We start from the raw sequence: 26,394 nt of genomic DNA on the forward strand, positions 1-26,394 counted from the left end.
GAGGGTGGCAGATTCTCGAGACCCCATGGGGATTTTTTTTTTACTTTGTGTGTTTTTATCTTAACTCATCTGGAAGTATTTGTTTTGGTAATGTTTATTTTTTGTCCGGGAGAGTGCAGCGATTATTATTGTTATGAAAGGTAAGGATGCAGCGCTGCAATTGCTTGGTCACGTCCTTGGAAGAGGCCTTCTCTCGAGGGAGCCCCCGAGGGTTCTTGTCAAGGCTATTTTTGGCCTTGTCTTCCACGCTGGCCACTATGTTTTTAGAAGAGGTGTGAGTACCCACACTTTACCCCACCACACAGGTGGCGGAGGTTGGCGGTAGGAGTGGGGGGGGGATAAAAGGAACTTTGTTTCAATTCCCGCCCCTGGGTTATGGAATCGAACAGGCGACCCTCTGGAGTGCAAGGCCGGTGCGCTAACCAGCAAGCCAGCCAGCATGCTAACCAGCCACGCTAACCACGATCTATTATTTAAGTTAACGCTAATAATTTACAGCTCCTTTGTCAGCCCACTGTTGGATGAAGACCTTCATACACTATTATGTTGGTCATAGCGGGTGTTTGACCATACTTCAGCGCACACTGATCACATTGCAGGTATTTGAAGGTGGTGGGAGGACTGCCCGGTCCCACTGTTGGCCCACACGATCGTCGTCTGTCCTTTATTGTACTGGAGTGTTTGGCTTTGTTTGGGAGAAAACCGGGCTACCGAGAAAAAACACAGGAGTGGATTTTCTTGTTTACTATTGATTTATGTTCATACAGTGTTTCTGGGTTGCTCACGAGACAGTTGTTGATGCTGCTCTGCCTTTATTTTTGTATCATTGCTGTACCTTAAACTTTTTTTGGTGTGGTTTTGCTATTTGTTATTTTGGTGACCCAGGGTGGTCTTGCAAATGAGAGTCACCTTCGACCTCACCCAGTTACACAAACTGAACTTGACTCGCATTACAATAACTCTGTACAGGTTAAACTTTGCGTGAGGTCTGAACGGATTCTTTGTCTCAATTCATGATGCTTACAGCAGTTGGGATGAAACCGGGGAAAAAATTAATACAAATTAACTCGGATATGCTTAAATGTTTGAAGGTTTTCCAAAAAGAATAAAGGCTCAGCGTTTAAGCAGGGGAGCGGGGCGGCTAAGGCATTCGTGCGCACAGTCGTCGTAAGCGGCGGCATTATTCAGTGAAATGGCACACAGAGTTGATGAGCGCCAATTGGAAGCATTTGAATTTATTGCAAGGACGCTGCTGCACAAAGGTCAACGGAGTGGATGAGACAGTATTGGAGTAACTGATGAGACGACGTGGTTCGCGAACACGTGATGTTTTAAACGTCGGCGTCTCTGCTTTCCCACCCCCTGCCCTCTCCCGCTATCGTGTCCCCTTATCGTGCGCAGCCCTCCCCCTCGGAGGAGGGCATTCCCGAGGGATTGGCGGCGCTTCCCACCGACTGGCTGGTGTTCGGCGAGATGACGCGAGTGCACCGCCTGGCAAGCGCTCGCTGCGTCACGGCCGTGAGCCCCGTGGCGGTGGCTCTGTTCGCCGGCCCCTCTCGCCTTCCCGCCTCCGCCCTCCAGGGACCGTCATCGACGCACGGTATGAACGCCGCGGGCCGGTGCCACCGGCGACGACGCCGACGCAGCCGGCGCTTCTGCGGTCACCGCCACCGCTGCCACTACCAACAATACCAGCCACCGAATGCCACCACCATCAACAGACACCACCACTAACCACCACTGCCAACAATAGCCACAGCGCCCCGCCTTCACTGTAAACACTTCGCAGCACCAAACAAAGACTAAGGCAGATATACCCCGTATAGCCTTAAGATACCTTTGAGGCAAGTGTTATTAGTGAGTACCGATGAAGGCCGGCACGGCTAACAAGGGGGTGGGTGGCCGGCACCATGTTAGGCCACCTTTCTCTCCCCAGTGGGGATGTTTACACACTGCGCCGGGTACTCCTTTGAGGCTGAGTCGACCTCGGGTTCGATATAGGGGAGGCCCAGGAGCGGTTCAGATAATCGTCACCGGTGGCCGTGAGCCAGAATCGAACTCGGGTCGCCGGGTTTGTAGTGCATCATGCTAACCGTTCCACTGCCGCTCCTCACTAATACCACCTAAGATAAACATCTCCTGTGTTCTACAGAAACTGTTGTGGAAAGTGCTGTTAGCGATCGTCGATTATGGTTGACATGGCCCACGAAGAGGTGGTGTGGCCACCACCACACCTGGATGAAGTCTGCACATGGCACCAGGCACTCACTTCAGGCTGAGACGACCCTACAGGAGTCCTAGATATTCACCACCGATGTTTGGTTGTGAGTGGGAATCAAAATCGGGTTACCGGGTTTGTAGCAAGGTGCGCGTTTATAGCAGCCAAATACTCTACACAAATGTTTGTAACAGGGCTATCCTGTTAAATGTTGTTAATGACTATGGTAAAGTTGTTTTTAAATCTTACCAGCCAGAAAGAACCCCATAGCGTTTAGCTGTCATATGATGCCCCCTGGTGGATTTTATTTTACTTAATCGAGTGTGCGGAGAATGACAAAAATCAAACTAAACCGAAGGAGATGCACAGAAGCATGGAGGAAAATGGTTTCTGTGAATTACTCGGAGAGCTAGAGAGGGGAACGCCTGGATTGGAGAACGTGCGGATAAAAAACACAAATCAAACATTAAAAACCATGCAGTGTAACTGGCATCGACCAAACATCCCAATGCCGAAACAAAAATACCTCTATAATATTATATAAAAAATGCAAACTCAATTTTACGAAGTGCCTTTAAAAGTAGTAATCTCAAAACTCGATTTGGATTGCACACAGCAACATCGCCCCCATTCTTGGCAGGACCCTCCTGAAAAAAGAGTCTTGAGACTCGGCGAGGCTTTTCTGCGTAAAATGAGCAGAATCATGACAATATAAAGGCTCCACATTGACCAGTTAATCACTATAAAGGATCCATAATTTACGGTTCTTTTGGGGGTTAGATCGGAGTAAATATGAATGTGTTGTTAAACTGCGATCTAACTCAAAAATAACCCTTTATTATGGATAATATTGGTCACGAAAGCCTCCACGTTAAACCGCTATAAGTGGATTTTTGGGTTAGATCACGTAAATATAAATGTGTCGTTAAACTCGCCACTACCCAATGCCCAATTCGTTACTAGTACAGTACACTGGTGTCTTGGACAGCAAATCCACAACATTTTAAATCTGAGAACGACATTTCGCCAGTAATTACAAATCGTATCATGAGGTCGTGAAAGCCGACGTGTTAAACCGAGGCAGGTGATGGATTGACAGTCAGAGGAGCATTATACAGAGAGGGGGCACTGCCTAGTATACAGGAGGTCGTGTGTTCAATGCCGACCCTGACGCCTGCTGTATATTTTTAGTTTGCGTGTCTCTCTCCTGTGTTTGCGTAGCTTTTTCCCCCGGGTCCTCCGGCTTTTGCCCTCCACATTTTGAATCATACGTTGAGAGTATTTGGCTGCTGTAAATTTACACATGTTAAGCCACTGTTGAGCTTTCATTTGTGGCCAGGTTGCTTCTGGAAAGAGCTACATTGCTCAGTGTGCCTTACACCTGCTAAAATAAAAATAGTATATATGTATATACTTAGCTCTTTCGGTAAAGTCACGTTGAAGGGAAACAATAAAATAATAAAATATATATAAAACAATAAAAATTCTCACGACGTTTTGACCATAACAGTCGTCATCAGGTCGAAACGTCGTGAGAATTTTTATTGTTTTATATATATTTTATTATTTTATTGTTTCCCTTCAACGGACTTTACCGAAAGAGCTAAGAATATGAATTACTGCAGTCACGAAAGCTTTAAATCAAAGTATATATGTATGTATGTTGAACTTATTTCGCACTGTACGTAGCCACCCGTGCTTAATCGGAAGTGTGGAGTAACAACAACAAACTAAATACAAAAAGCAGTTCTAAAGCAATTCGTTTTCAATTTGTAGTGTTTAAAGAGATGAAGCGTTGAAATTGGCTCGTGTGCAGGTCACGGCTCGGTGTTTATGAGCCGGCGGTCACGGGCCAGTGGTCACGGGCTTGTGGTCACGGGCCAGTGGTCACGGGCTTGTGGTCACGGCTGAGTGGTCACGGGCCAATGGTGACGGCTGCGACGGTGACCGCGTCTTGCGTGAACGTGCGTGCGTGTGCAGTGGAAGGGATTCCCTACGATAGCAGCGACAGCGAGATGGAGGAGAAGCCGTCGGTGAAAACGGCCGTTCTGCATCTCGACGAGTGGATCAACTTCAAGTTGGACCCAGAGGTGAAGGGACGCCACCACCGCCATCATCGTCATCAGCCATGGTCATATCCAGTACTGGATGACGAATGCGTAGAGTTGCTTTTGTCACTGCTGGATGAATGCCTCCCCATGCCGCCACCACTGCCACCACCTCTCAATCGTGCAGTGCAACAACAACAACAACCCGTTCAGCACCTGGACGCAAACTCTCATCGATCCGCCTCCGTGGTGGACGTGCTCTCGGGCACACGTCGCGTCCCTTGGCTGCCGCTCCGTTATTATTCCTTCTTCCTAATTGGCCTCGTCGGGTGGTGGTGGGTTAACGACACATTTATATTTACGTGATCTAACCCGAAAAAAACCTTTTATGTATAATATTGGTCGCGAAATCCCTACTACTACTACGTGTGAAACGTGTCATTAACCTGTGCGTGTTTTTTCGTTCACGTGTGCGTCTCTCTGTCTCCCAGTGTAATTCCCAGCACGAGTGAGGCTATGAACACCAAAATATCTGACAAGAAGCCAAAGATCGGATGAGGCTGTTGTTTTTTTGCTTCCTAAGAGCCTACGTGTTAAACTGCTTTTTAAGAGTTGACTGCATGGCACAGAGCGCTTCATCGAGATGGCTGAGATGCTGGGTTCACAATCTGCGATTACACCGGGTGTGCACAAGTGATGGTTTCAGCCCGGTTACCGATGGCCATGCAAACACCCCATCATATTTACCCTGGTGTTTTTTTGCATGTAATTTGGCTAAATCGAGGTATCAGTTTTTCATCCGGCTTAATTACAACCCCTCTCTCTCTGTTGCTAGTCTATGGGTCTTCATGTGAAGGTGCGTGTGTCTCTGTGGGGCGACACGGTGACGAGATGTTAAATACCTCGCCTGGTATTGCAGGAGTGCGTGGGTTCAATTCCTACCCTGACGCCTGCTGTATATTTGCTGTTTGCATGTTCCCCCTTGGTCGTGTGGATTTTTCTCTGGGTTCTTTGGTTTTTCCCTCCACATTTATAATTAGCATGCATGCCGAGTATTTGGCTGCTATAAATGTCCACGTGATAAGCCACTTTGTTGAGATATCATTTGTGGCTAGGTTCCTTCTGAAAAATAGCTATGTAGCTCAGTGGGCCTTACCTGGTAAAATAAAAAGTTTTGCTTTAATTTGCAGAAGAGTTGGCGAGGCTTTCCTGGGTAAACAAGCATCGTCATATTAATACAAATGTACTTATAATAATCATTTACTTGTTCATCCAGGAGTTGTAGGACTCTTTTTCAGGACGGTCCTGCATTGAGTTTTTATTTTAAGATATTTGTAGCCAATCAATGATGAGTCGTGTTTATTATTCACGTGTGAGGGGAAACCGGAGCACCCGAAGAAAACCCACGCCTTGCGCGAGGGGGCAACGCTCTATCCCCGCAAAGATGGAAACAGACGGAGATTAGTCCACTTTGCTGTAATGCCTTGTGGGCGTGCCAGGGGTACGGCTCCTCCTCGACTCCTACGGGCAGGGAGTTATAGAACATTAGCGCAGCGATCAACCAAAAACTTATTCTTTTAAACTGTTTTTTGTGTGAAGTTTTTTGTCCTTCCCCTGCACCTCCAATTAGCAAGCTTGGCTACCTACGTACAGTGCGAAAGAATTTCAATATATACAGGGACTCCTCTACTTACGAACATTCGACTTACGAGCTTTCCGAGATACAAAAAAACCTGTCCGTGTATCCAGTTGCCTATTCGGACCGAGAGTCGTAAGTTCAACCGCCGGGCAATAGATGGCAGTGGTGGCATCTACATCTGCAGAACGCGAAGAGCCAGTGACATCTACAGGAGATGATACAACTTTTAAATCCATTCCCCGTGTTTAGTGCACATGCCGTACACCATGTTTGGAATCGACAGGAGTCAAGTTGGACTTACGAACAAAATCGACTTTCGAACAGACCTCTGGAACCTAACTCGTTCGTAAGTAGAGGAGTCACTGTACCTACAACCCTTGCTGCTCCTGCCTCCACAGCGCTGGGGCGATTGATCCCCCCTGCACGCCCTCCCGCTCCCCTCCGTCCCTCCCGCCAGGCGGCGAACCTGCTGCTGCAGCTGCGGCAGAAGTGGCACACTCTGTTCGTGCGCCGCATGCGGGCGCCGTCGCGCGCCTGGTCGCAGGCGGACGAGGCGACGGTCAGCGCCGTTATTGCGGCGCTCGCCTGCGAGGACGAGGCCCTCGGCCTGCAGCAGCCCACCGGCATCGGCCAGCGGCCGCGGCCGATCGTTCCCGAGGAGCCGCACTTCGCGCCGTCGACGACGGCGCGGGGGGCCGCGGCGAGGTTTTCGCCCCCGGCACCCGCGGTGGCGGCTTCGTGGAAGGCCGATCGCAGCCGGAAGAGTGGCGGTGGTGGCAGCAATGGCGGCGGTGGTGGTGGTGGAGCCGGTGGTGGTGGTGGTGGTGGTGGAGGAGGTGGGGCCGAGTCAACTGAGGAGTTGCTGGTGACCGAGATGTGAGGCCATGATCATTTTTATTTTATTTATCGGGCAGGGAGGTCGGTGGCAGTTGTTGTGTAGGTAACACAAATCTGTGGGTCTCTACTCTTTGGATCTATTCGGTAAAGTCACATGTTTTATTTTTTACCTACGTGACTTTACCGAATAGAACCAAAGAGTATGGATCCTTGCAGTCACGAAAGCTTCAAATCTAGAACTGTGGGTCTCTGTGTGAATGTATAGGTCTTTTTTTCCATAAGTCTGTAGGTCTCTAGGTAGAGTGTAAATAGACCTCTATATACATCATTGGCTTAGATCGTCAACTTGCTATCCTTGCAACACGGATGTGAGAGGTTGTCAGGAGAAATAAAAACACCGATTACTGATCACTCCGAAACCAGTTTAACAATATTAGGCTTTCGCGACCAATATTTTCCGTGATAGTGGTTTTTAGGTTAGATCGCATTAAATATAAATGTGCCGTTAAATCCGCCACCACCCGACACGGCTAATTTGTATGGTTTTTCACGTAAACAAAGCGTGCCAATTCGTGACTAGTACTGCACACCGGTGTGTTGGAGAGTAAACCTACAACATTTACAATTCGAGTACTTTGACGTTTCGCCAGTAATTACAACTAGCATCAGCTGATGCTACAATTGTCACGTTTTGTTTGCGTGGCAAACCTTACTAATTGGCGGTGGCGGGTTTTAACGACACATTTATATTGAAGCAATCTCACCCAAAACCCTCCATTGCGCACTGCGAAACCGCTGGACGTGTTGGCAGGTCCAGGGTGGTGCTCCCCCCGCCGGGGTTCCAGCAGCTGAAGCCGCAGCAGCAGGAACCGCCGCTCCTCGATCGTCGGTCGGCCGCTCACAGGGGCAACGGCCCCGTCGCCGCCGCCGCCGCCGCTCCCCCTGTCGCCGCCTCACCGCCCGCCGCCGCCAAGGTGACGTCCTCGCGTGTGCTGCGCGCCGCTTACGTGACGCGTTCGGGGGTTTTTTTTTTTAAAAGTTTGTCCACGCGCGGAGATGAGCTGTGTCAGCTCCTCGCACTGCAGAGCCTCTCTTTAGTCCTCTGCCCAGCGGTGGAAAATCACAGCCACCTCCATCCTGTCGGATCCATTTAGCTTTCTTGTCCCTGCCACCTTCGAGTCTTCAAGCAGCATCCTTCTCTTAGTGCCTCTTTCCCCAACATCCCTAACCCTTCCAGAATTTTGAAAACTTACATTTATTTAGAACTGCGCGTTGTGTTTAGCTTGTTTGTCCTTCCCCCGCACTTCCGATTAGCGTGGTTGGCTGTGAACGGTGCAAAAGAAGTTCAGCATCCGTACAACTCTCTTCATCCGGCTCTCACCTCTGAGAAAGTGCCCAATGCACGTGTTGAGCCCTTTCTGGATCGTCGTCATCACACAGCGTCGCCTGCTTCATCGCACACCGCATCATGACACACTCAGGTGCAGCATCATCACCAGAAACCCTTCTAGGACTTCCTTCATCCAGTTCGGACCATTGAGAATGTGCCCAAACCACATGTTTAGCCTTTTCTGTATTGTCGTCATCACACACACACCATCATCGCACGCAGTAACATCACCAGATCGCGTAAATATATAAGTGTGTCCTTAAACTCGCCACCACCCGACACAGCCAATTTGTAAGGTTTGTCGCGTAAACAGAACGTGGCCAATTCGTCACTGGTACAGCACACCGGTGTGTTGGAGAGCAAAGCCACAACATTTACAATCTTGAGTACGACGTTTCGCCAGCAATTACAACCGGCATCATCAGGCGGCGGACAGATTTGTGGAGAAGACCCTTCATGCATGCAGCCCACACCGCTGGGAATGTGCCCCAATCCACATCCTTACCCTCGCCTGGCTTATGCGCTGCGTGCTGTGCCCACGAACGAACGCCTTGGATCGACGCAAACCCCTCGCGGGGCCCCATTTCCTGTGCCGTTGAGTTAATTTGCCCGTTCGTTCTCGCCGGCTTCGCCCCGGCGACCAGGGTCCGAAGCCTCCGTCTCCGCGGCGGGCGCTGGCGACCGTGCGCTACTTCGTCATGAAGAGCAGCAACATGCGCAACCTGGAGCTGTCGCAGCAGAGGGGCATTTGGTCGACGACGCCGGCCAACGAGCAGAAACTTAACCGCGCGTTCCTCTTGTGCCCCGTCGTCTACCTCGTCTTCTCCGTGCAGGGCTCCGGACACTTCCAGGTTTGTTGCCGAGGAATCCGGCGGCACTTGGCGCAGGGGTGGCGGTGATGGTGGTGGTGGTGGGGGCGGTGGAGGTGGATCGTAGCGACGCGCCCTAACTGGGCATCTGTGAAAAAGAGCTTCGTAGAGCTCATTGGATTCCTCCTGCAGTCTGAATAAAGATTCTGGATTCTGAAATGTTTGGTGGCTTTGGTGTTGTTGGCGCTCTTCTCATAGTGCAGGGCCATCACGAAGGAAGGCAACATGTTATCTCCCTCGCCTGGTATACAGGAGGTCGTGGGTTCGATCCCGACCCTGACGCCTGCTGCTGTATATTTGGAGTTTGCCTGTCTCTTTATCTCTTCCCGCGGTCGTGTGTATTTTTCTCCCCGGGTCCGGTTTTTCCCGCCGCGTTTAGAAAAAGCTTAAGAGTATTCGGCTGCTGCAAATTCCCACATGATGAGCGATTTCGTTGAGCACTAATTTGTGGCCGGGTCGCTATATAGCTCGGTGGGCCTCACCTGGTGAAATGAAAAGAATAGTTTAAAACCACAAAAATACTCCGCGCCGTAGAATCGATGCACGACGAGCGAGCGGCCCGGGTTGGGCGCGACTGCGGCTCTGTTGGCAGGGCTACGCACGCATGGTGTCGCCGATCGGCCAGGAGCGGTGCCAGGAGTGGGGCTCCCCCGCGCTGGGCGGAGTGTTCCGGGTGCTGTGGCTGTACCTGGGCGGGATCCCGTTCCAGCAGGTGCAGCACCTGCTCAACCCGTGGAACGACAACAAGAGGGTGCAGATCAGCCGCGACGGGCAGGTGAGCCTCTGCCGCCCCCCCCCTTACCCTCCTCGTCCCCTCCCATCCTCCATGTAGTTTGAGAAGCTTTCCATGGCTGTACCGGAGGAATTTCCACCAGCTCAGACCTCCTATAAATTACGTGACATGTGTGGTTCCCCCCCCTCTCTCTCTCTGAAACCATTCCATGCCCTCTGTGACAACACACAGAGCTCTTTGCAGCACATGTCTGGCTCATTTATTCTCTCTCTTCCCTCCACTCTCATCATCATCATCACCCTCTCGTCGCCGATATCTTGGCCTGGTCATTCCTTCTCCTCTCTCCCTCCCTCCCTTCCTGCCTTTCCCCCTCATCTCTTCCTGCTGTTCATCTTGAGCCGTGCCTCCTCCTCTTTTTCCGTCTTGCGGACCTCCGTCGTGGCATTGCTTCCCTTTTTCCTTCCCACTTGATCCTTGACTGTACACCCCATGCATTCTACCCTTGACTCTACATCCCTTCCCGGTAGTGTGCCCTGGGTAAAACCCATCCGAACGGAAACATCAATACAGGCTGAAAACAAATAGGTTTTGCAGCGGCACACGCAGCGTTGCACAATTATGGCCATCCCAAAATTGTTGCCTCTAGGTGAGTGCTAATTGCATTTATGCAAAGTGTTAAGGTACAAGTCCTCTCCGTACATGGGTCTCCCAGGGGAATATGGCAGTGGCGAACAATGATTACTGGTGTGCTGATGATCCCTCATGCCGATGAAACCGGTCTACAGTTGTATCCTTGTTTCACTGCCGTCTGTTTGGACGGCCACATTTTCTCAACTCTCTTGAGTCAGTGGTTTTAAACGGAAATTGGCACACATTCAGTTACTATGAGCTGGTGGTCTGGGTAAGGCTGAGAGTTTTTGTATGCGGTTGTGCATACCTTTGTGTGGTTAAATCCCGCGCATGACTGTTGTGATGGCGGTGCTCGTGATACAGACGGTGGTGGCACGTGTGGGGAGCGATAGTGTAGCGGTTAGCCATACTTTGTTGGTGCGACGTGTGTGGCAGTGCGGATGGGTAGCGGTGCTTGTGATGGTAGTTACGGTGCATGCGGTAGTGGGTTTATTTCTGTGCATGCGATGATGTTGTGGGAGGGCACGTGGCGGTGACATTGGCATGACGTGGCGTTATTGCTGAGGCCGACTAATTACGACTCTGGGGATGTCCATTACAGGAGCTTGAGACTCAGGTTGGAGAACAGCTGCTCAAGTTGTGGGACAGATGGCCCCGTGCCGGTGGTGGTGGCGGTGGTGGGGGCGGCGGCGGTGGCGGCGGCGGCGGTGGCGGCGGTGGTGGCGGCGGTGGTGGTGGTGGCGGCGGTGGTGGTGGTGGTGGCGGTGGTGTCGTGGGTGCCACAGGCGCCGCTGGCAGTGCCGATGACTACACGACGGAGCTAATTGGAAGCAGAGAAACACGCACCCCGGCAGATGGGAACCCCCTCTACTCGAGAGCTGTGGTAATTTTTTTGTTTATTCCCGTCAAAATAAGTAGTGATGAAAACGATATTTATTTTCCTTGGGAAATTTAATTCCCTTTACGAGTTATGGCACGTGGGGGGAGATCCGGAGAGCCCGGAGACAACCCATTCATACGAGAGGGTCACGCTCTCAGATCTCAGCAGCAAGGTTTTTGTGCTTTTTAAATACAGTGAAACCTTGGTTTGCGAGTAACTTGGTCTGCGAGTGTTTTGCAGGACGAGCAAATGTTTTAAATAAATATTAATTTGATAAACGAGCGATGTCTTGCAATAAGAGCAGTACGTACAGTATACGTTTTGTCTGCCGAGCATCACGTGATCACAACTGAGCTAATGGTTCTTCTCTCTCGCTGCGGGATTGTGGGTAATCGTCTCCCATGCTCGGTCTCAGTCGGCGTGCCTCACTCGTATAGTCAACATCCGTGCGAGAGCGTATACTGTTTACTATAGTGTTGTGACCACGTGTGTGTGCGTAAAGCATTTTTTTTTATTTTGTGTCCAAGTGTAGTGACTGTTCTTTAGAAAAGCACCACCCGAATAAGGCTGTAGCAGTGCGAGCGATGAATCTATTTAACGACAATGCAAGGTCACATTTCCGCGAAATCCTCAAAAGGAGGCAAAAGCAAGTGTCATTGGATAGGTTCCTTGTTAAAGTCGCACAAAAAGAAAAATATTCCAGTGAGCCAACAGATGGCAGATTCCGTTACAGACAGTGAAAGTCGTCCTACACAATAACCCTCCTCTCCTCTCTCTAGTCTCCCTCACACCAGCCACGATTACATTTAATTAATACATTTGATTCCTTTATATTAAATTTAAATACAAATATAAAAAGGTACAGTATTTTGTATTAATCATGTTTTTTTATATTTTTGGGTTGTGGAACGAATCATCTGAGTTTCCATTTTTTCTTACGGGGAAATTCGCTTTGATATACGAGTGCTTTGGATTACGAGCGCCCGTTTCCGGAGCGAATTATGCTCGCAATCCAAGGTTTCACTGTACTGTTCATTGCTGTACTGTCACCTCCTGAATGCCTCTCAGGAACAAGCCTACAGCACCTGGCATTCCCAGTATTAACCAGGCTTCAAACGTGCTTCACTTTGGCGAATCGCTACGACAAAATAACCTTGTTTAAACATCCTAACCTCGAATGGCATGTTAAAGCACCCTCGTATTCATTTACACGTTCTGCTCACTGGAAATCATCCTTGCTGGGCTAAACACGGGTCTACTGCGGCATGTTTATGGGTTGTGCCCACCGTGCGTTTGCGTGCACAGTGATGACCGACGTTTCACCGCGCGTGGTGGGAGCGTCTCTCCCGGCAGTGCATAATTTAGCGGCATTGATTCAAGACGGGCACAACTCTGGGCCGGTTTCGACACGCAGTGTCTCGTCAGCAGAAGTCAGGCTCTGCTTGAAGGAATGCTGGTGAACTGCCGATCTTATGGGCAAGGGCCCCCTCTCTAGTTACCTATTCGACCCTCAGATGAAGTTCCCTAGCTCGCGGGGCGAAACGTCGGGATGATCGAGCGCCGCACGGTGCAGCCGGGGACGCGCGTCGGGGGACGTGGACGCTCGTCCCCCGCGGGGCGTCCCGTGAATGTTTATTTTATTTGTCACGGACAGCTTATGTTTTGCCGGTATTTTAAATTATTTTTTACTATCTTTTTTTTTTTTACAAAGCTGGGTAATTGAGCCAGGAAGTCTCATGAATCATTATAGTCTTTTAAACAGGCAGGGGAGAAAAGCAATCAGCCCGGATAATGCAAACCCTTTATAATGTCATAAAATCCGAGCGGCGGTGTAAGTTATCGCGATTGGCTCATTCAGCAGTTTTACTGGCACGCAGCACTTCCATTTAATAAAGTATTGATGCGATAGAATGAAAGCAAAGGAATTATTTTTTTATCTCGTGTAAGCTTTCTGTTAATAGCACCGCCAGCTCTCGTGTTGAACTAAAACGGAACTGAACGTTACACTAAATAAACAAATAGAGACTTTTTGTCGTTCTCCCCACAGACACACACACATGTATAGTTTTACTCCACCAGCCTCCACTGCTTGTAGACACACATTCTTCTTTGTTGTATGGCAATGTCTACGTCCATGGGTGCGACTGGGTGGCGCAGTGGGGGTTAACATTCGTGCCTCGCAGCAGCTGGGTCTGGGTTCGATTGTCAACTGGTACGCTTTTTCGTGTTGCGTTTGTGTGTTCTCCTCCGCTTCTGCGGAGAGTGACTGTGTGATTGTGAGTATGTGGTGATTGTGCGTGCGTTGGAGTGCGAGTGAAAGATTCCACTTTGGATGGGTGCAAGGGTGTGTGCGAGTGAGAGTGTGAAAGAGGTTGTGTGTGCAAGTGGGGAGCTGTGGCACGGCGGTTAAAGCGCCGCGCTACGAACCCGGCAGCCCCAGTTTGGTTCCTCGGGCTGCCGGGTTCTGATTATCTGAGCCAGTCGTGGTGCCTCCCCTAGGTCGACACGACCCTAAAATGAGTACCTGTTGCGGTGTGTAAACATCGCCACTGGGGAGACAAAGGCGGCCGGGCGTGGTGCTCTTCGTGTGCCGTGCCGGCCTTCATAGGTGCTCGCTAACAGCACTTGCCCCAACAGTTTGTTGAGGCTATACGGGGGATATGTGTCTTTGTGTGCAGGTGAATGTTCTCACCCTGTTCTGCACGGGTTTCCTTCTGGCTCTCTGTTTTTTTTTCCCCATAGCTGAACGAAAACCTATACAATCTAACTGGATTTGGCCAAAACATCCCAATGCTATCTCAAAGAAAATACTCGCAAATTACTCATTTGGGATCGTACACAGCAGCAACATCGCTCCCTGCCTGGATAACCAAACATCATAATAAGTAACCTCGTATGTGCGCGTGGATGTATGTTTAACTTATTTCGCACCATACGTAGTCAACCGTGCTAATCGGATGTGAGGAGCTTTTGTTCACTGTGTTTTATTTGTTGTTTTGTTTGCAGCGAGACTTGGAACAGCAGGCCGCTGCAAGTCAGTCCCCTCTGCAGATGCCGAGGTACTAACCAGCAGCCTCACCAAGCGGACGCACCGCACGCTCTGTGTGCGTGGGCGAGTCCTCTGGTACGGGGGAGCAGAGGTGCAGCGGTTAGCACGCTTGCGCTATGAACCCGGCGGCCCGAGTTCGATTCCTGCTCATGGCCAACAGCAAGTGATGATTTACCTGGACCAGTCCTGGGCCCTCCCCTGGGTCGATTCAGCCTCAGAGGAGTTCCTGGTGCCGTGTGTAAAAATCGCCGCGAGGGAGACAAAGGCGGCCGGGCGTGGTGCTGGCCACCCACCCCCTTCGTGTGCCGTGTCGACCTTCATAGCTGCTCGCTAACAGCACTTGCCCCAACAGACTGTTATAGGCGATATGGGGGATCTTTTATCTTTATTATTTGAGTCCTCTGGTGTTTTTAATTTTTCCAACGCCACGCCTTACTGAGCGTTGGTGTTGTCTCAATGAAGAAGGCGGGTGTCACCTCGTCTCAGCTGTGACGTACGTCGTGTACGCTCATGTGCATGCGTGTGCATGCGTGCATGTGCATGCGTGTGCATCTTCCTTACCACCCCTCACAACAACGAGCGGAGCATCGGGCTGCTGAAACGCAGCGAGTTTCCACAGGCGGTGCTGCATCTGCCAGCCATCGCGGTCGGCCAAATCCACTGCACCCGAATTCTGTCCCGTGACCTGTGTGGGAGCCCCGACACGTGGCCTCGAAGTACACCCGAACCTGGGGCAAGCGCCGTGGTGACGTCGCCGCAACTTGCTGGCGAACGGCGGCTGTTGCTGTTTGCCGTCTTTCCCCGTCTGAACGTTTGCTCAAGCGCAGCAGAGGAGCGTCCTGCGGTGACACCTCACGCTGGCGGGGCGAACGAGGTGCAGCAAAAACGTTTTATGGAATTTTGATTAACCCTTCGTCCAATTGGCGTCCGTTTTCCGCGCGCATAATCGTTCGCGTCTTGAGTGGAGAAGGCGAGTAACACAATGACCAAGCGGATAGTACGCCTCATTCACATATCTGCCCGTCCATGTACAACATTTTATTAAGTTTATATTCACTCCCGTAAGGCTGTGCAGCTGATGAGAAGGCAGTACGGCAAAGTGCCTACTAATATCATCTGTCCCTTCCGTAGGGGGTAGAATGACGCTCACTCGCACGTGTGGGATTACCCCGGGTGCTCTGGTTTCCTCTCGTATATATACTCTTTAACCGGTTGACAAACACCTTCATATATGGTGCATCGCAGAGCTTGGATAATTGTTGGTTATCGCTGTCCCAGCACCTGGCTGCTGCCTTCCCGCTTCTCTGTGGCTGCTCAGCGATTGCGAGAGATGGAATTTGCATGAATGGTTATGCTTCTATTTAAAGCTTTCGTGACTGCAAGGATTCATCTTCTTTGGTTCTTTCGGTAAAGTCACGTAGAATGAGAATAAAATAATAAAATAAAACAATGAAATTCTCAGAACAAAACAAAACTGTTCCTTCACCTGAAGAAGGCCGCTTGTGTTGTGGCCGAAACGCCGTGAGAATTTCATTGTTTTATTTTATTATTTTATTCTCATTCTACGTGACTTTACTGAAAGAACCAAAGAAAATGGTTATGCTATTATATCTGAAACTAAACATTACAATGTGTAAAAAAAACTGAACTATTTTACGCGGAGGGACAGATGCGTGACAGAGGCTCATTGTTGTCTGCTTAGTTGTTTGGTTATATCCCTCGGTAGTGCGGCTATAAGCGTCCGAAACGAGGGGTCCCTTCAGAGAGGTCACCGATTCATTGCGGCCAGCGATCGCGTGGCTTCCAGAAGCCGTCCGGCAAATCTTCAGCCGCAAATTTAATCATTGTCATCGTCACATTGGCTTTTAAAGTCCTCAGGATCTTCAAAAGTGAAATCCTTGAATGAACATAACACGCAGTAAGTAGTGCGTTTTCGCAGCCAATGTTACGATTTGTAATAGTTTTTGTTGGGTTAGGCCGCGTAATGATCCAGCCAAATTTGTCGTAAGACCCTCCACCACCCGACACAGCCAAACAAATGAACTCGTCACGTTGACAAGCGTTCAACAGCGCACGCCCACTCACCGTTGACGTTGAAGAGCAAACTCTTAACAGCCCAGGTTAGTCATTTAGACGTCCGACGTTTTCCTTGAAACTACACCAACCGTGTGTTCCCCGGGGGGGCATTGCGTCCTGGTCTGTAGGCCCGGTGTCATTTAGGGTTTGTTTGTGGCGGGCGAAATCCCCGACTCAAAACGGAAAGCGACGTCGGATCGCCGCTACCCAACGGGGGGAGGCATCGCAGCTCGCGCCATCGGCCCTTCCACGCTCGCCCAATCGGCCCTTCCACGCTCGCCCAATCGGCCCTTCCACGCTCGCCCAATCGGCCCTTCCACGCTCGCCCAGTCGGCCCTTCCACGCTCGCGCCCAATCGGCCCTTCCACGCTCGCCCAGTCGGCCCTTCCACGCTCGCCCAGTCGGCCCTTCCACGCTCGCCCAGTCGGCCCTTCCACGCTCGCCCAAGAAATGGTCACAGATTGTTCATTCTGACGGGGAGCGCCGTCGTCGGTGGACGCCGTCTCCCGCTGTCGTAACGTTAAGACCGTGGTGCCGGCTTGTTTTTTTTTACTTACTACCGCGCCTCGCATTGTTGTTATGTCGTGGCGGGTCGAGGAGCCACAGCGGTGGACCGCGAGTGGGAAACCTCGTTTCGGTTTTTGTTTTATTATTATTCCCGCGGTCGAAATGCCGCGGCGTTCTTCGTCACGGCGTTGGTTGCGCGCACTTCGGCGCAGCCTTGATGTCGATGCTGCTTCTTGCGAGACCTCAGTCGTTTTGAGCTGCCTCGGTTTCATTATTGAAACGAGCATCTTGAAATATCCAGTGTACGGTAAGAGGGGGTCTGTAAATGTTATTTTTATTGTCCCCCACGCGATTTAAAATCTGAGTTGGCTCGGACTCCCGTTCAGTTCTCTTGTTCGGCCCGACTGGTGTTTTCCACGTCGTGCGTGCACAACGTTAGCAACCGGAGGCAGAAACATTGGTGGTTCTTGCGGACATGAACGTGTTTCGTCACTTCCATTCTTGCCGATCCACTGCCGGATGAGGGCCTCCCTACACCAAGCCACTGTCATCAGCACCACCATCACCACCATCGGGACATTGGGATTGGTAAATCATTTCCCCCCCCCTCCCCGCATCCCGCTTTTGCTGTGGGTAGAAATAAACACGATTTTACAAAGGCGTACTCACGTCGGATGGAGAGCCAAACCTTCGCGGGTCAACACGCGGCACTGAGCGTGCGCGGTGTACCCCCGCCCTCTTGTAAATCCGCTTCCGGATGAGTCGTCTGCCCACGCTGTGAGCGGCGCATGGGGGGCTTTTCTCACCGTGCTCATTCACCACGCACGTCGGTGAAGGTTGGGGAAGGTTGGGGAGGGGACGCGATGACACAGACAAGGGGGGTGGAAAAGTGCACCGGAGCTATGGCTCTTCTCCAGCGTCCTCTGCTGCCCACCACACAGCTCCGCAGCAGCGGCAGCCTGGAGCCTACGGCGCCTCTATTATGCATTGGGGTCGTCCGTCCAGGCACTATCATCCAGGCTCGCTCCCTAGCTTAGTCCGAGTTGCGGTGTGACGGGCGCGTCGTTCCGGACTCACCGCCTCTCGACGTTTCCGTGCTCTGCGGTAATTGCCGCTCGGAGTAAGATGCGAGAGAAACGCGAGAAACTTAACCGTACGCGCCTGGGCTGTGCGCTTGACCGCCCTTTTAAAGTTCCGTTATTGTGTTTTCAAAATGATTCTGTTCACGCGATCCCCGCATCCGCTGAGGGGGCGACCGTCAGGGGCGGGGAATGCGGCCACGCGACTTTTACCCGGCCGCCCTTTGGAACGGCCCGCAAAATTACATTTGACCGTCGCTACAATCTTCTCGGCCGCACCCCGATCGAAACTAAGAAGGTGAACGAAACTAAGAAGGTGAAGGTATCTATCTTTAAGATAACCTGGAAAACGAGAACTTTAGATCAAAGCTAGTCCACTCCCGTCGCTGCAAGGGCCCTGTTATACTTGCTCAACACACACACACGTACGTGTGCGTTGTTGTGTTTGCGTTGTTATTGGATAAACGCCCGTGCGTGCGTGCGTGCGCGGTTGCCCACCAGCCGTATTCAAAAGTCCTAATCGGCTCTTTGGTAAGGGAAATATTCGCCATGCCCCACTCTCTACGATCACAATGGAGACGTGAAATCCCGAAAGGCATCGTGACCTCCCCATCGTTTTGACGACCGTTGTTCTGATTGCAAAGTTAGAGAGGGATGTGGTCGTACCCTTAGGCGTGTGTCCACTGTGTTGGTGTTTTAAGTCTCTGTCAGAAAGCTGCTTTTGGAAATGTGTCGCGTTTGAAACACAGCGCTCAAAGTTGGCGGCTCGGTCGTCAATTTGGCGTTTTTTTTCTTTTATCCGCATGAAAACTGTTGTGGCTGTGTGACGAGAAGTTGACAAAATCTAAAATTTCCAATCAAGGTTGTATCGCTGTCATAAAAGTTTCCAATAATCTCAAGAGTCCAACGTTTTTTGATGAAGTTGTGTTTTTTTTAACGAACATCTCACTTCGCTAAACTCACGACGTAAAAGGTGCAGCCCCTGCAATTCGTGGCTCACGCCACTGCTGGCAGAAGGGCCTCTGCCGGCCTACTCCTCCAACTCTGACCTGACGTAGCAGTGGGAGTACCCACACTTCGCCCCACCACCACACGTGACCAGCCGATCGACTGCGCTTTCAACCTTCATCCTGTTTAAAATTGTTTATCTTCGTGAAAATTGTTCAAAACAAAGTTCTCCGAAAGAAGATGTTCATTTTAACTTTCGTTTACGTGTCCTCAAAGTGTTTTGTCATTGCCGAAGTAGTTGACTCCTCCTCTCCCGCGAGCACTTTAACGATTGACGCTGTTGGCGAAGGCGCACGAACAAAACAACAACAATCGCGGCGTCTCCCCGGGACGACTCGACACGGCCGTCAGTGACACTGCCCCGAAATGAAACGCGATAAGCAGGCGAACTTCCTACCACTTCACCGTAGACGGGCCATTAACAGAAGGGCTATTTCCTGCAACATCACCCCCCATATCATTGTCTTTTATGCGCCACTCCCAGCACAGTATGACAAATAAAATGCGTTCCTTGTTTAATGGGCCGAGTCAGGGTTCTTCAACTTAATTTTCTGCCCGGCCACTTAATAAAATTAACAACATAATGATAATATACAGTGCTGTGTCAGTCGCATCTTTCCGTGGCCACTTAGGTGATCAATAACAGCAATTGTTCGTTCTGATTTCATCTCTCTCATCTGTAGCTCTTGCCCAGAGCTCTCCGACAGCTGCCTCCCCGTTCTTGATCCTTCTGTCAAGTCACTAATCTTTATCTCTATTCTTCAATTCTCATCTCTCTCTCGTTTTTTTCCCCCTTTCATCTCGGGGTACGTGGTTCGACTCCACCAGGCCGCCCCGGTTAATACCGCGGTGTGTATTAAACCTAATGCAGTCTGTTCTATAACGCCGCGGGTTTTAATTACGTGAATTGGATTATACAATGCGATTGATGTATTGGGGAACACTTTTTTTTTGATGACGCGGATGCGAAGTGTGATGTAACGCGATCGAGTGAACGGTACAACGCCGCGCGAGTAGGAGTACGCGGCGGTTACGGCTGCCTCGTAGCATCGCACGAAGCAGGATGCTTAAGCGCCTCGGTCTTTGTTTGGCCTGCGTACGCATCTCTCGTGTTATCGCGCACTGTGCTTTACCCCTATATATATTTTGTATTATAAGGCGATTTTTCCATCACGCCGTGTTCTTTGGGAGCGCAACTATACCACCGCTTTATCGGAGAAGTCTGTCGGCTACACCACATAATCCGTCGTAGGCCGGCGTCGCCGTCCAAATTTGAAAAATTTACACCGCAAATACCTCGTTGGAACGACACCGCTCCCCGCTGTGAAACCACTTGCAGACTGCGTCCGCGAAACAGCAGCACCTTCATGATAGCCACGTGCTGTAAGAATGCCGATACAGATGTACTCATTAAATGACTCCCTCTTGCTTAGCCTTAATCTCACTCATCTTTATCTCTTGCCTCGAGGTTTCTCCACCCATCTTGCTCCGCTTTCATCTTCATCTCATGTCCACAACAGCTCTCTCTCTCTCATCCCTGTCTCTTGTTTAGCTCTTTCAGCTCACTAATCTGGACCACTTTTACATTATCTCGGGGTCCCATAGCCAGGCAGGTCACTCCAAGAGCCTTCAGCCACAGATGTGGCCCATGGGCCTCCAGTTGAAGAGCCCTGTGCTCACATATCAAAGATGTCTTTGCCTCTTGACACCACACTGTTTCCTATGTGGCCTGTTAAAATGTTTTGTTGAATGACGTAAATAAACCAATCCACTTCGGCATCTTTGTGATCTTGGTTTTTAACAGAAGGCAGAAGCTACCGTGAAAAAAATTACTTATTACCGACAGCCCAAAGTCAAGAGTTCTCAAGTACCTGCATGCAATGTGCGTCTCCGACCACTGTTGAACTGTAGCTTGTTAGAACCAAGTCACCATTTTGAGAATCGTTTACCAGTTCACGAATTCGGGAACCGCCCGGCGTCCGTTTCCAGATTGAGTGGTGGAAAACGAACACGCGCCGATTGGCACGCGCGTGCACGGACACGCGAACCACTCGGCGGCCTCAGTCACCGCCGTGGGTAACGTGTGCCCGCGAGATGGGATAACATCGGCAGCATTCTGGATTGCAAGTCCAGTGCGCTGCCAACCATTACGCTCCCCGACATTCCTCGGGTCAGAGATTGAGTCGCTCCGTTTGTTTCTGGACGTTTCTGTCGGTAATCCGTTTCGTTTCGCGTGGTTGCTGGTTGTTGCGGGGGAAAAAACCCAACGATTTAAACAACCCAAGAATCGATAAACTATGCTGATACTGCATTGTGCGTACGTGTGTATGTTTAACTTATTTTGCACCGTACGTAGCCGACCGTGCTAATCAGGAGCATTGGCAGTGGTGCGCAAGCAACCAATAGCATATATACTCAACAAAAATAAACCCAACAAGTTCCGCCAGTAACACTGCGGCCCTAAAGATAAAATGTGTACAACAGGCGACGTTGTCGGGGGAAGCGGCTCGTCTTCCCAACGGAGGTTCCTTCTCTCGTCGTACGGCTGCTGATGTCGACGCAGAGCAACAAACTACAATTTCACGTTCAGGTGGTCATGCCAGATAGCCGCGTCAGGAGCAGCGGAGGAGTGTGTCGTCATCGTCGCCGCGACGGTCTCCTTCGTGTCTGTGGAGGGGTTCAGAGAGGTAGAGTGGATCAGCGTTGCGAGGCGGCGCTGAACAATAGTGCGGCGCTATCGTTCAGTGCCGCCTCAACTCCACTCGGCTGCTCTTTGTCGATACGCTGTGCAGACGGGGCCACATTGCCCAAACGTCGCCCGTTATATAGCAGTGCTGTTGACCAATGTGTTCAGTTTTCTCGTCAACGACAAGCTACTTTGCCTCCTTTGTTGATAACATCTACCGTTAAGCATTCCCTAATAAGAAAGCGATTCTCTCGATGTAAACAGAGCACTTTACGGTGTAGCCACGGACCAAACAGTTTGATTGGGTGCTCATTAAGACAGCTTGTCCGTTTGGAAAACCGCAAGCCGTGTACACATGTTGCACCTTTATTGCAGCGTGTTTAGAATGTTAACACCTCGGCACCGTTTCCGAGTTTAGTGATACTAAGGCACGTGCTGCTGCTGTTCCTTGTGACAAACGTGTAAATAAAACAGCGAGTTTCATGAAGTTTGACTCGACTCCCAATTTAATTCGTACCGTCATTTTAAGCTCTTCCTTTCATCTTTTTATTCCACATACTGCACTATTATTGAGTTGAACAACGACCATCGTCTCCACTTACAGACATCCCATTGTCATGTACAAACTCCCAGTGTGACATTAAAGCCCCTTAAATACAATATTTTGACAGCATGGTGGGCCACGGAATAATGACGCAAAGGGCAAACCTGTAACTCTACCTGGGGCTAACTTCTAATATCAAATTTCAGTTGCCTCGGATTCACATTACAAACTGTTTAAAAATACACATTTTGCTCTCATATAATGCATATAATTAAAGTCATTTCGCAGTCTTTTCATGCCAAACTTATTTCACGCACTAGTCATACCCTGTACTGTATTACCATTCCTTTCTTGACTAAAGGTGTCCCCTTTGCAAGACATTTAATATCATCCCACACATCTCTCTCCCCTGGCTACAAAGGCGAACACTGCCAAACTACCCGTTGTAACGTTCTGGCCCTGTGCCCCTACTGGACATCTGTGAAAAAGAGCTTTGTAGCTCATTGGATTCATCCTCCAGCAGAAATAAATATTTATATTCTGATACCCATCTATATATAGGGAATGGTTAGTACATTAAAACAATCGCTGTGCACTCACGAGGCACGTGGCTTGACTCGTGCGTGTGAAAACCGTTTTGAGATTCGTGAAGGCGCGTGCATTGTATACTGTGGATTCTACATGCACAAGGACGAGACATCATTGATTTGTGAACGGAATTGTGAACCACAATTGGCGGCAATGCATTGCATCGTGAAATTATGGGACACACTTGTCCATCCTACTTACAAAGCATGCCTCGCTAATCACCTACCCACCTACCTAAATATATATCAACTTGCCTATCCATACATCTATCCATTTCCCTACACACCTATCCACTTACCCCACTACCTAGCTGCACACTTTGCATTGCAGGCCTTCAGGCGTTTACTCAGCAAATGTGATGGTACATAAACACCCACACACCTTTCTACACACCAACAAAGGCTAAGATCCCCCATATAGGCTGAACCGACTGTTGGGGCAAGTGCTGTTCGCGAGCACCTATGAAGGCCGGCACGGCACACGAGGGGGTGGGTGGCCAACACCACGCCCGGCCGCCTTTGTCTCCCTAGTGGCGATGTTTACACATCGCACCAGATACTCATTTGAGGCTGAGTCAACACCCAGTCACCAACCCACATGCACGTCCACCCACGCAGCCACCCACATTTAACTCGGGGAGGAAGGTCCCAAAATGTCAGGATTTTTAAACAGGGCCCTGCTTCAATAAAAAAAAAAATTCAATGTATTTGCTCTGGTAAATAATAGTATACCAATTTTTGAGGTCTCAAGGGGAGGGGTGGTGAGGGATCGGTGGTAGGGGGTGAAGGATGGCGGGGGCATCTCCCTTGGTCCTGCCACAGCCAACGCTACCAAGGCCCCATCCCCCCGTACATCCGTGCCAGCAGGCGCCCATCCCGGCCCCGAGCGCCATCACGGCCGAAAGTCATCCCACTCGTGGGAGGGGCCCGCGGCCTGCGCGTCTTCGTCCTCCCCGTCCCGAGCCGCGCTCGTGCGCGCCTCCCCGCGGTTCAGCCGGCCCAGGAAGGACTCAAGCAGGCGCTTGTTGAGGTGGTCGGTGAGCGTGCGCTCCTCGGCCGGTCCGTCGTCATCGCCGGGCACCACCCCGGTGCCGGCCGGAGAAGCGGGGTCGGCGGCCAGGCCGTTGGGGTGACCGTCGACGGGGCCGTCGCCGCTGGTCCCGTTGGCAGCCGCCGCCGAGTCTGACCTCGTCTGTCCGTCCGCCTTCATCATCGCTCGCCGTCTGCAAAGGCAGAGAAAGATCGTGCGGAAACTAAATATCCGACAAGCTATTTTAAAAAAAACTACTTTTATTTCACCAGGTAAGGCCCACTGAGCTCTCCAGCTATTTATTGAGAAAAAAAATTAAAGCTCAAGGAAATGGCTGATCACGTCGAAAAGTATAGCAGCGTGATGTTGATTCTAAATGGGGAGGGGAAAAACCGCAGGACCCAGAGAAAAACACACGAGACCTGGGGAGAGAGACATGCACGCTCCAAATATACAAGCGTCAGGGTTGTGATTGAACCCACGACTTCTTGTATACCAGGAGAGGCATGGCGCCCAACTGATGTTGGGTGTGGTTGGAAAAATCATTGCGAGAGCTGGGTGACGCTGGCCCCGCTCCGACCGTGGGACCGTGAGCCCGAGGTACTCTCGCTTTACGGGTCCACGGTCTCAGCGATCCTGCCGGCTCACCGTGGCACAGGACCCGTCGGTAGAAGGTGCCCGTCCTTCTCTAAGCCCGTACGTTGTCACTGTGAGCCTCGTTACGCACGGACACAGCTCAGCTCACGCTGGCTCCATTACGGGTGAGCTTCAAGGAGAAGGCCCTCTACCTGCTGTGGTGAGATGTTAACTACATCGCCTGATATGCAAGAGGTCGTGCGTTCGATCCCAACCCTGACGCCTGTTGTATATTTGGAGTTTGCATGTCTCTCTCTCTCCGTGGTTGCGTGGATTTTTCTCCGGTTTTCCCCTCCACATCTACAAACGTTTACGCGTTTAGAGTATTTGGCGACTGCTATCAATGTCCACGTGATGATGATGTGCTCGCTACGTCGCTTCTGAAAAAGAGCTCTCTATAGCTCAGTGGGGCCTTACCTGGTAAAATAATAAAAACAGTAAATAGCAGTCGTACGTCTATGGGTCACGTAGACTTAAACGATCGAAGCAGCCCCCTTCTTGTCCATCCACTGCTGAATGTGCGCGAGTTCGTGGGGGTTATTTGACCATACTTCACCGCGCTGATCGATGCGGGTTGGTGAAAGTGGGGGTGCATAGACGCAGTAGCATAGTACAGTACAAGGCACAGCACTGTTGATGACAACGTTAAGTCTCCGCTGCAGCCTGTAACACCTGGTAGGGACGACTGTCGCCCTTCCAGGCACTAGCCAGGCTGAACGCCTGCTTGGCTACCTCAACTGGCATTCAGTCCATGGGTTCAATCACGACCCTGACGCCTGCTGCTGTATATTTGGAGTTTTCGTATCTCTCATCATCATCACGGTGCCTAGGAGATGTTAACTACCTCGCCTGGTACACAGCAGGTCGTGGGTTCGATCCCTACCCTGACGCCTGCTGCTGCTGTATATTTGGAGTTTGTTGTGTCTCTCTCCCCGCGGTCGCGTGGATTTTTCTCCGGGTCCTCAGGTTTTTCCCTTCCACGTTTAGAAGCATGGGTTTAAAGTATTTGGCTGTGAAAATTCCAACATGATGATAAGCCAACTTCGTTGAGCTTTCATTTGTGGCCAGGTCGCTTCTGAAAATACAGCTCAGTGGGGCCTTACCTGGTAAAATAAAAACAATTTTAGTTTATACTTTTGGGGTTAGGGATTTAGTCACGTGGGTTAGGGGAACGTTCGTCGGTACGTCAGTACGTTTTCATTTTATGGGCTTAAGAGATCCCCACGGTAAAATTATTAAAAAAAATCTTGATTTGAAGCTTTCGTGACTGCAGGAATCCATTGGTTCTTTCGGTAAAAGTCACGGAGGTAGAAAATCCTGCGTCAGAAGTTCTCCTGCTGTGTTTGTGTCACCTGATGACGGTTGCTTGTGTTGCGATCGAAACGTCGTCGTCTATTAATTTTCCACCTCCGAAAAAGTAAAAAGTTGAGTTTATCTTGAAGGGATCGGGCGCATTGATGTGGCCATCACAGACAGGCCCCTGACGCCAACAGTTCTAAACAAGTTTAAGACGACCAATGTCATCCGTAATGTAGGTGTGGTTTTTTTTTTGGGGTGAGATCGCGTAAATGTGTCGTTAAACCCGCCACCACCTGACACAGCCAATTAGTGAGGTTTGCCAGCGGCAATCAGCGAACGATAATGAGAGTCGTGGTGAGAGAGAGAGGGGGCGGGGGGCGCCCTTTGACGACTAGAGGCGCAGCCCCCAGGTAGTGGCAGGGGGCGACACGGGGGAGAGTTGCTCCCAAACCGTCGAACGCCAAATGTCGGACACTGCCGCTTACCGCCCGCTCGACGTCAAACTGTATTTGAAGAGTGTGACGGCGCCCTGCGACGGATGAAGACGACAACTTCGCGGCCGTGAGGCGTTGTGACCGCGACTGCTGAGCGGGCGACTGGGAGGCGCTTTCGACGTTCCGTGTCCGAGCGCCAGCGCCCTCGCAGCGAC

At 50.7% G+C, this 26,394-nt stretch overlaps 1 protein-coding gene across 1 annotated transcript in view; it reads left to right on the top strand.

Moving 5' to 3' along the window:
* The window catches only part of LOC116953503 (YTH N6-methyladenosine RNA binding protein C2), a 62,471-nt gene extending 40,335 nt beyond the window's left edge, over positions 1 to 22,136 (top strand). The window contains exons 24-31 of the mRNA XM_076075105.1: positions 1,402 to 1,600; positions 4,199 to 4,308; positions 6,363 to 6,781; positions 7,554 to 7,716; positions 8,777 to 8,983; positions 9,594 to 9,776; positions 10,966 to 11,247; positions 14,251 to 22,136. Of these exons, the coding sequence (XP_075931220.1) occupies positions 1,402 to 1,600; positions 4,199 to 4,308; positions 6,363 to 6,781; positions 7,554 to 7,716; positions 8,777 to 8,983; positions 9,594 to 9,776; positions 10,966 to 11,247; positions 14,251 to 14,310 (1,623 nt within the window). The 3' untranslated portion in view covers positions 14,311 to 22,136. The remainder of the gene's footprint in view (positions 1 to 1,401; positions 1,601 to 4,198; positions 4,309 to 6,362; positions 6,782 to 7,553; positions 7,717 to 8,776; positions 8,984 to 9,593; positions 9,777 to 10,965; positions 11,248 to 14,250) is intronic.
* Positions 22,137 to 26,394: the final 4,258 nt, after the last annotated feature.

This window comes from Petromyzon marinus, chromosome 52 (genome assembly GCF_048934315.1).
Source record: "Petromyzon marinus isolate PM22_M1 ecotype Great Lakes invasive population chromosome 52, UKy_Petmar_22M1.pri1.0, whole genome shotgun sequence".
Classification (NCBI taxonomy): Eukaryota; Metazoa; Chordata; class Hyperoartia; order Petromyzontiformes; family Petromyzontidae; genus Petromyzon; species Petromyzon marinus.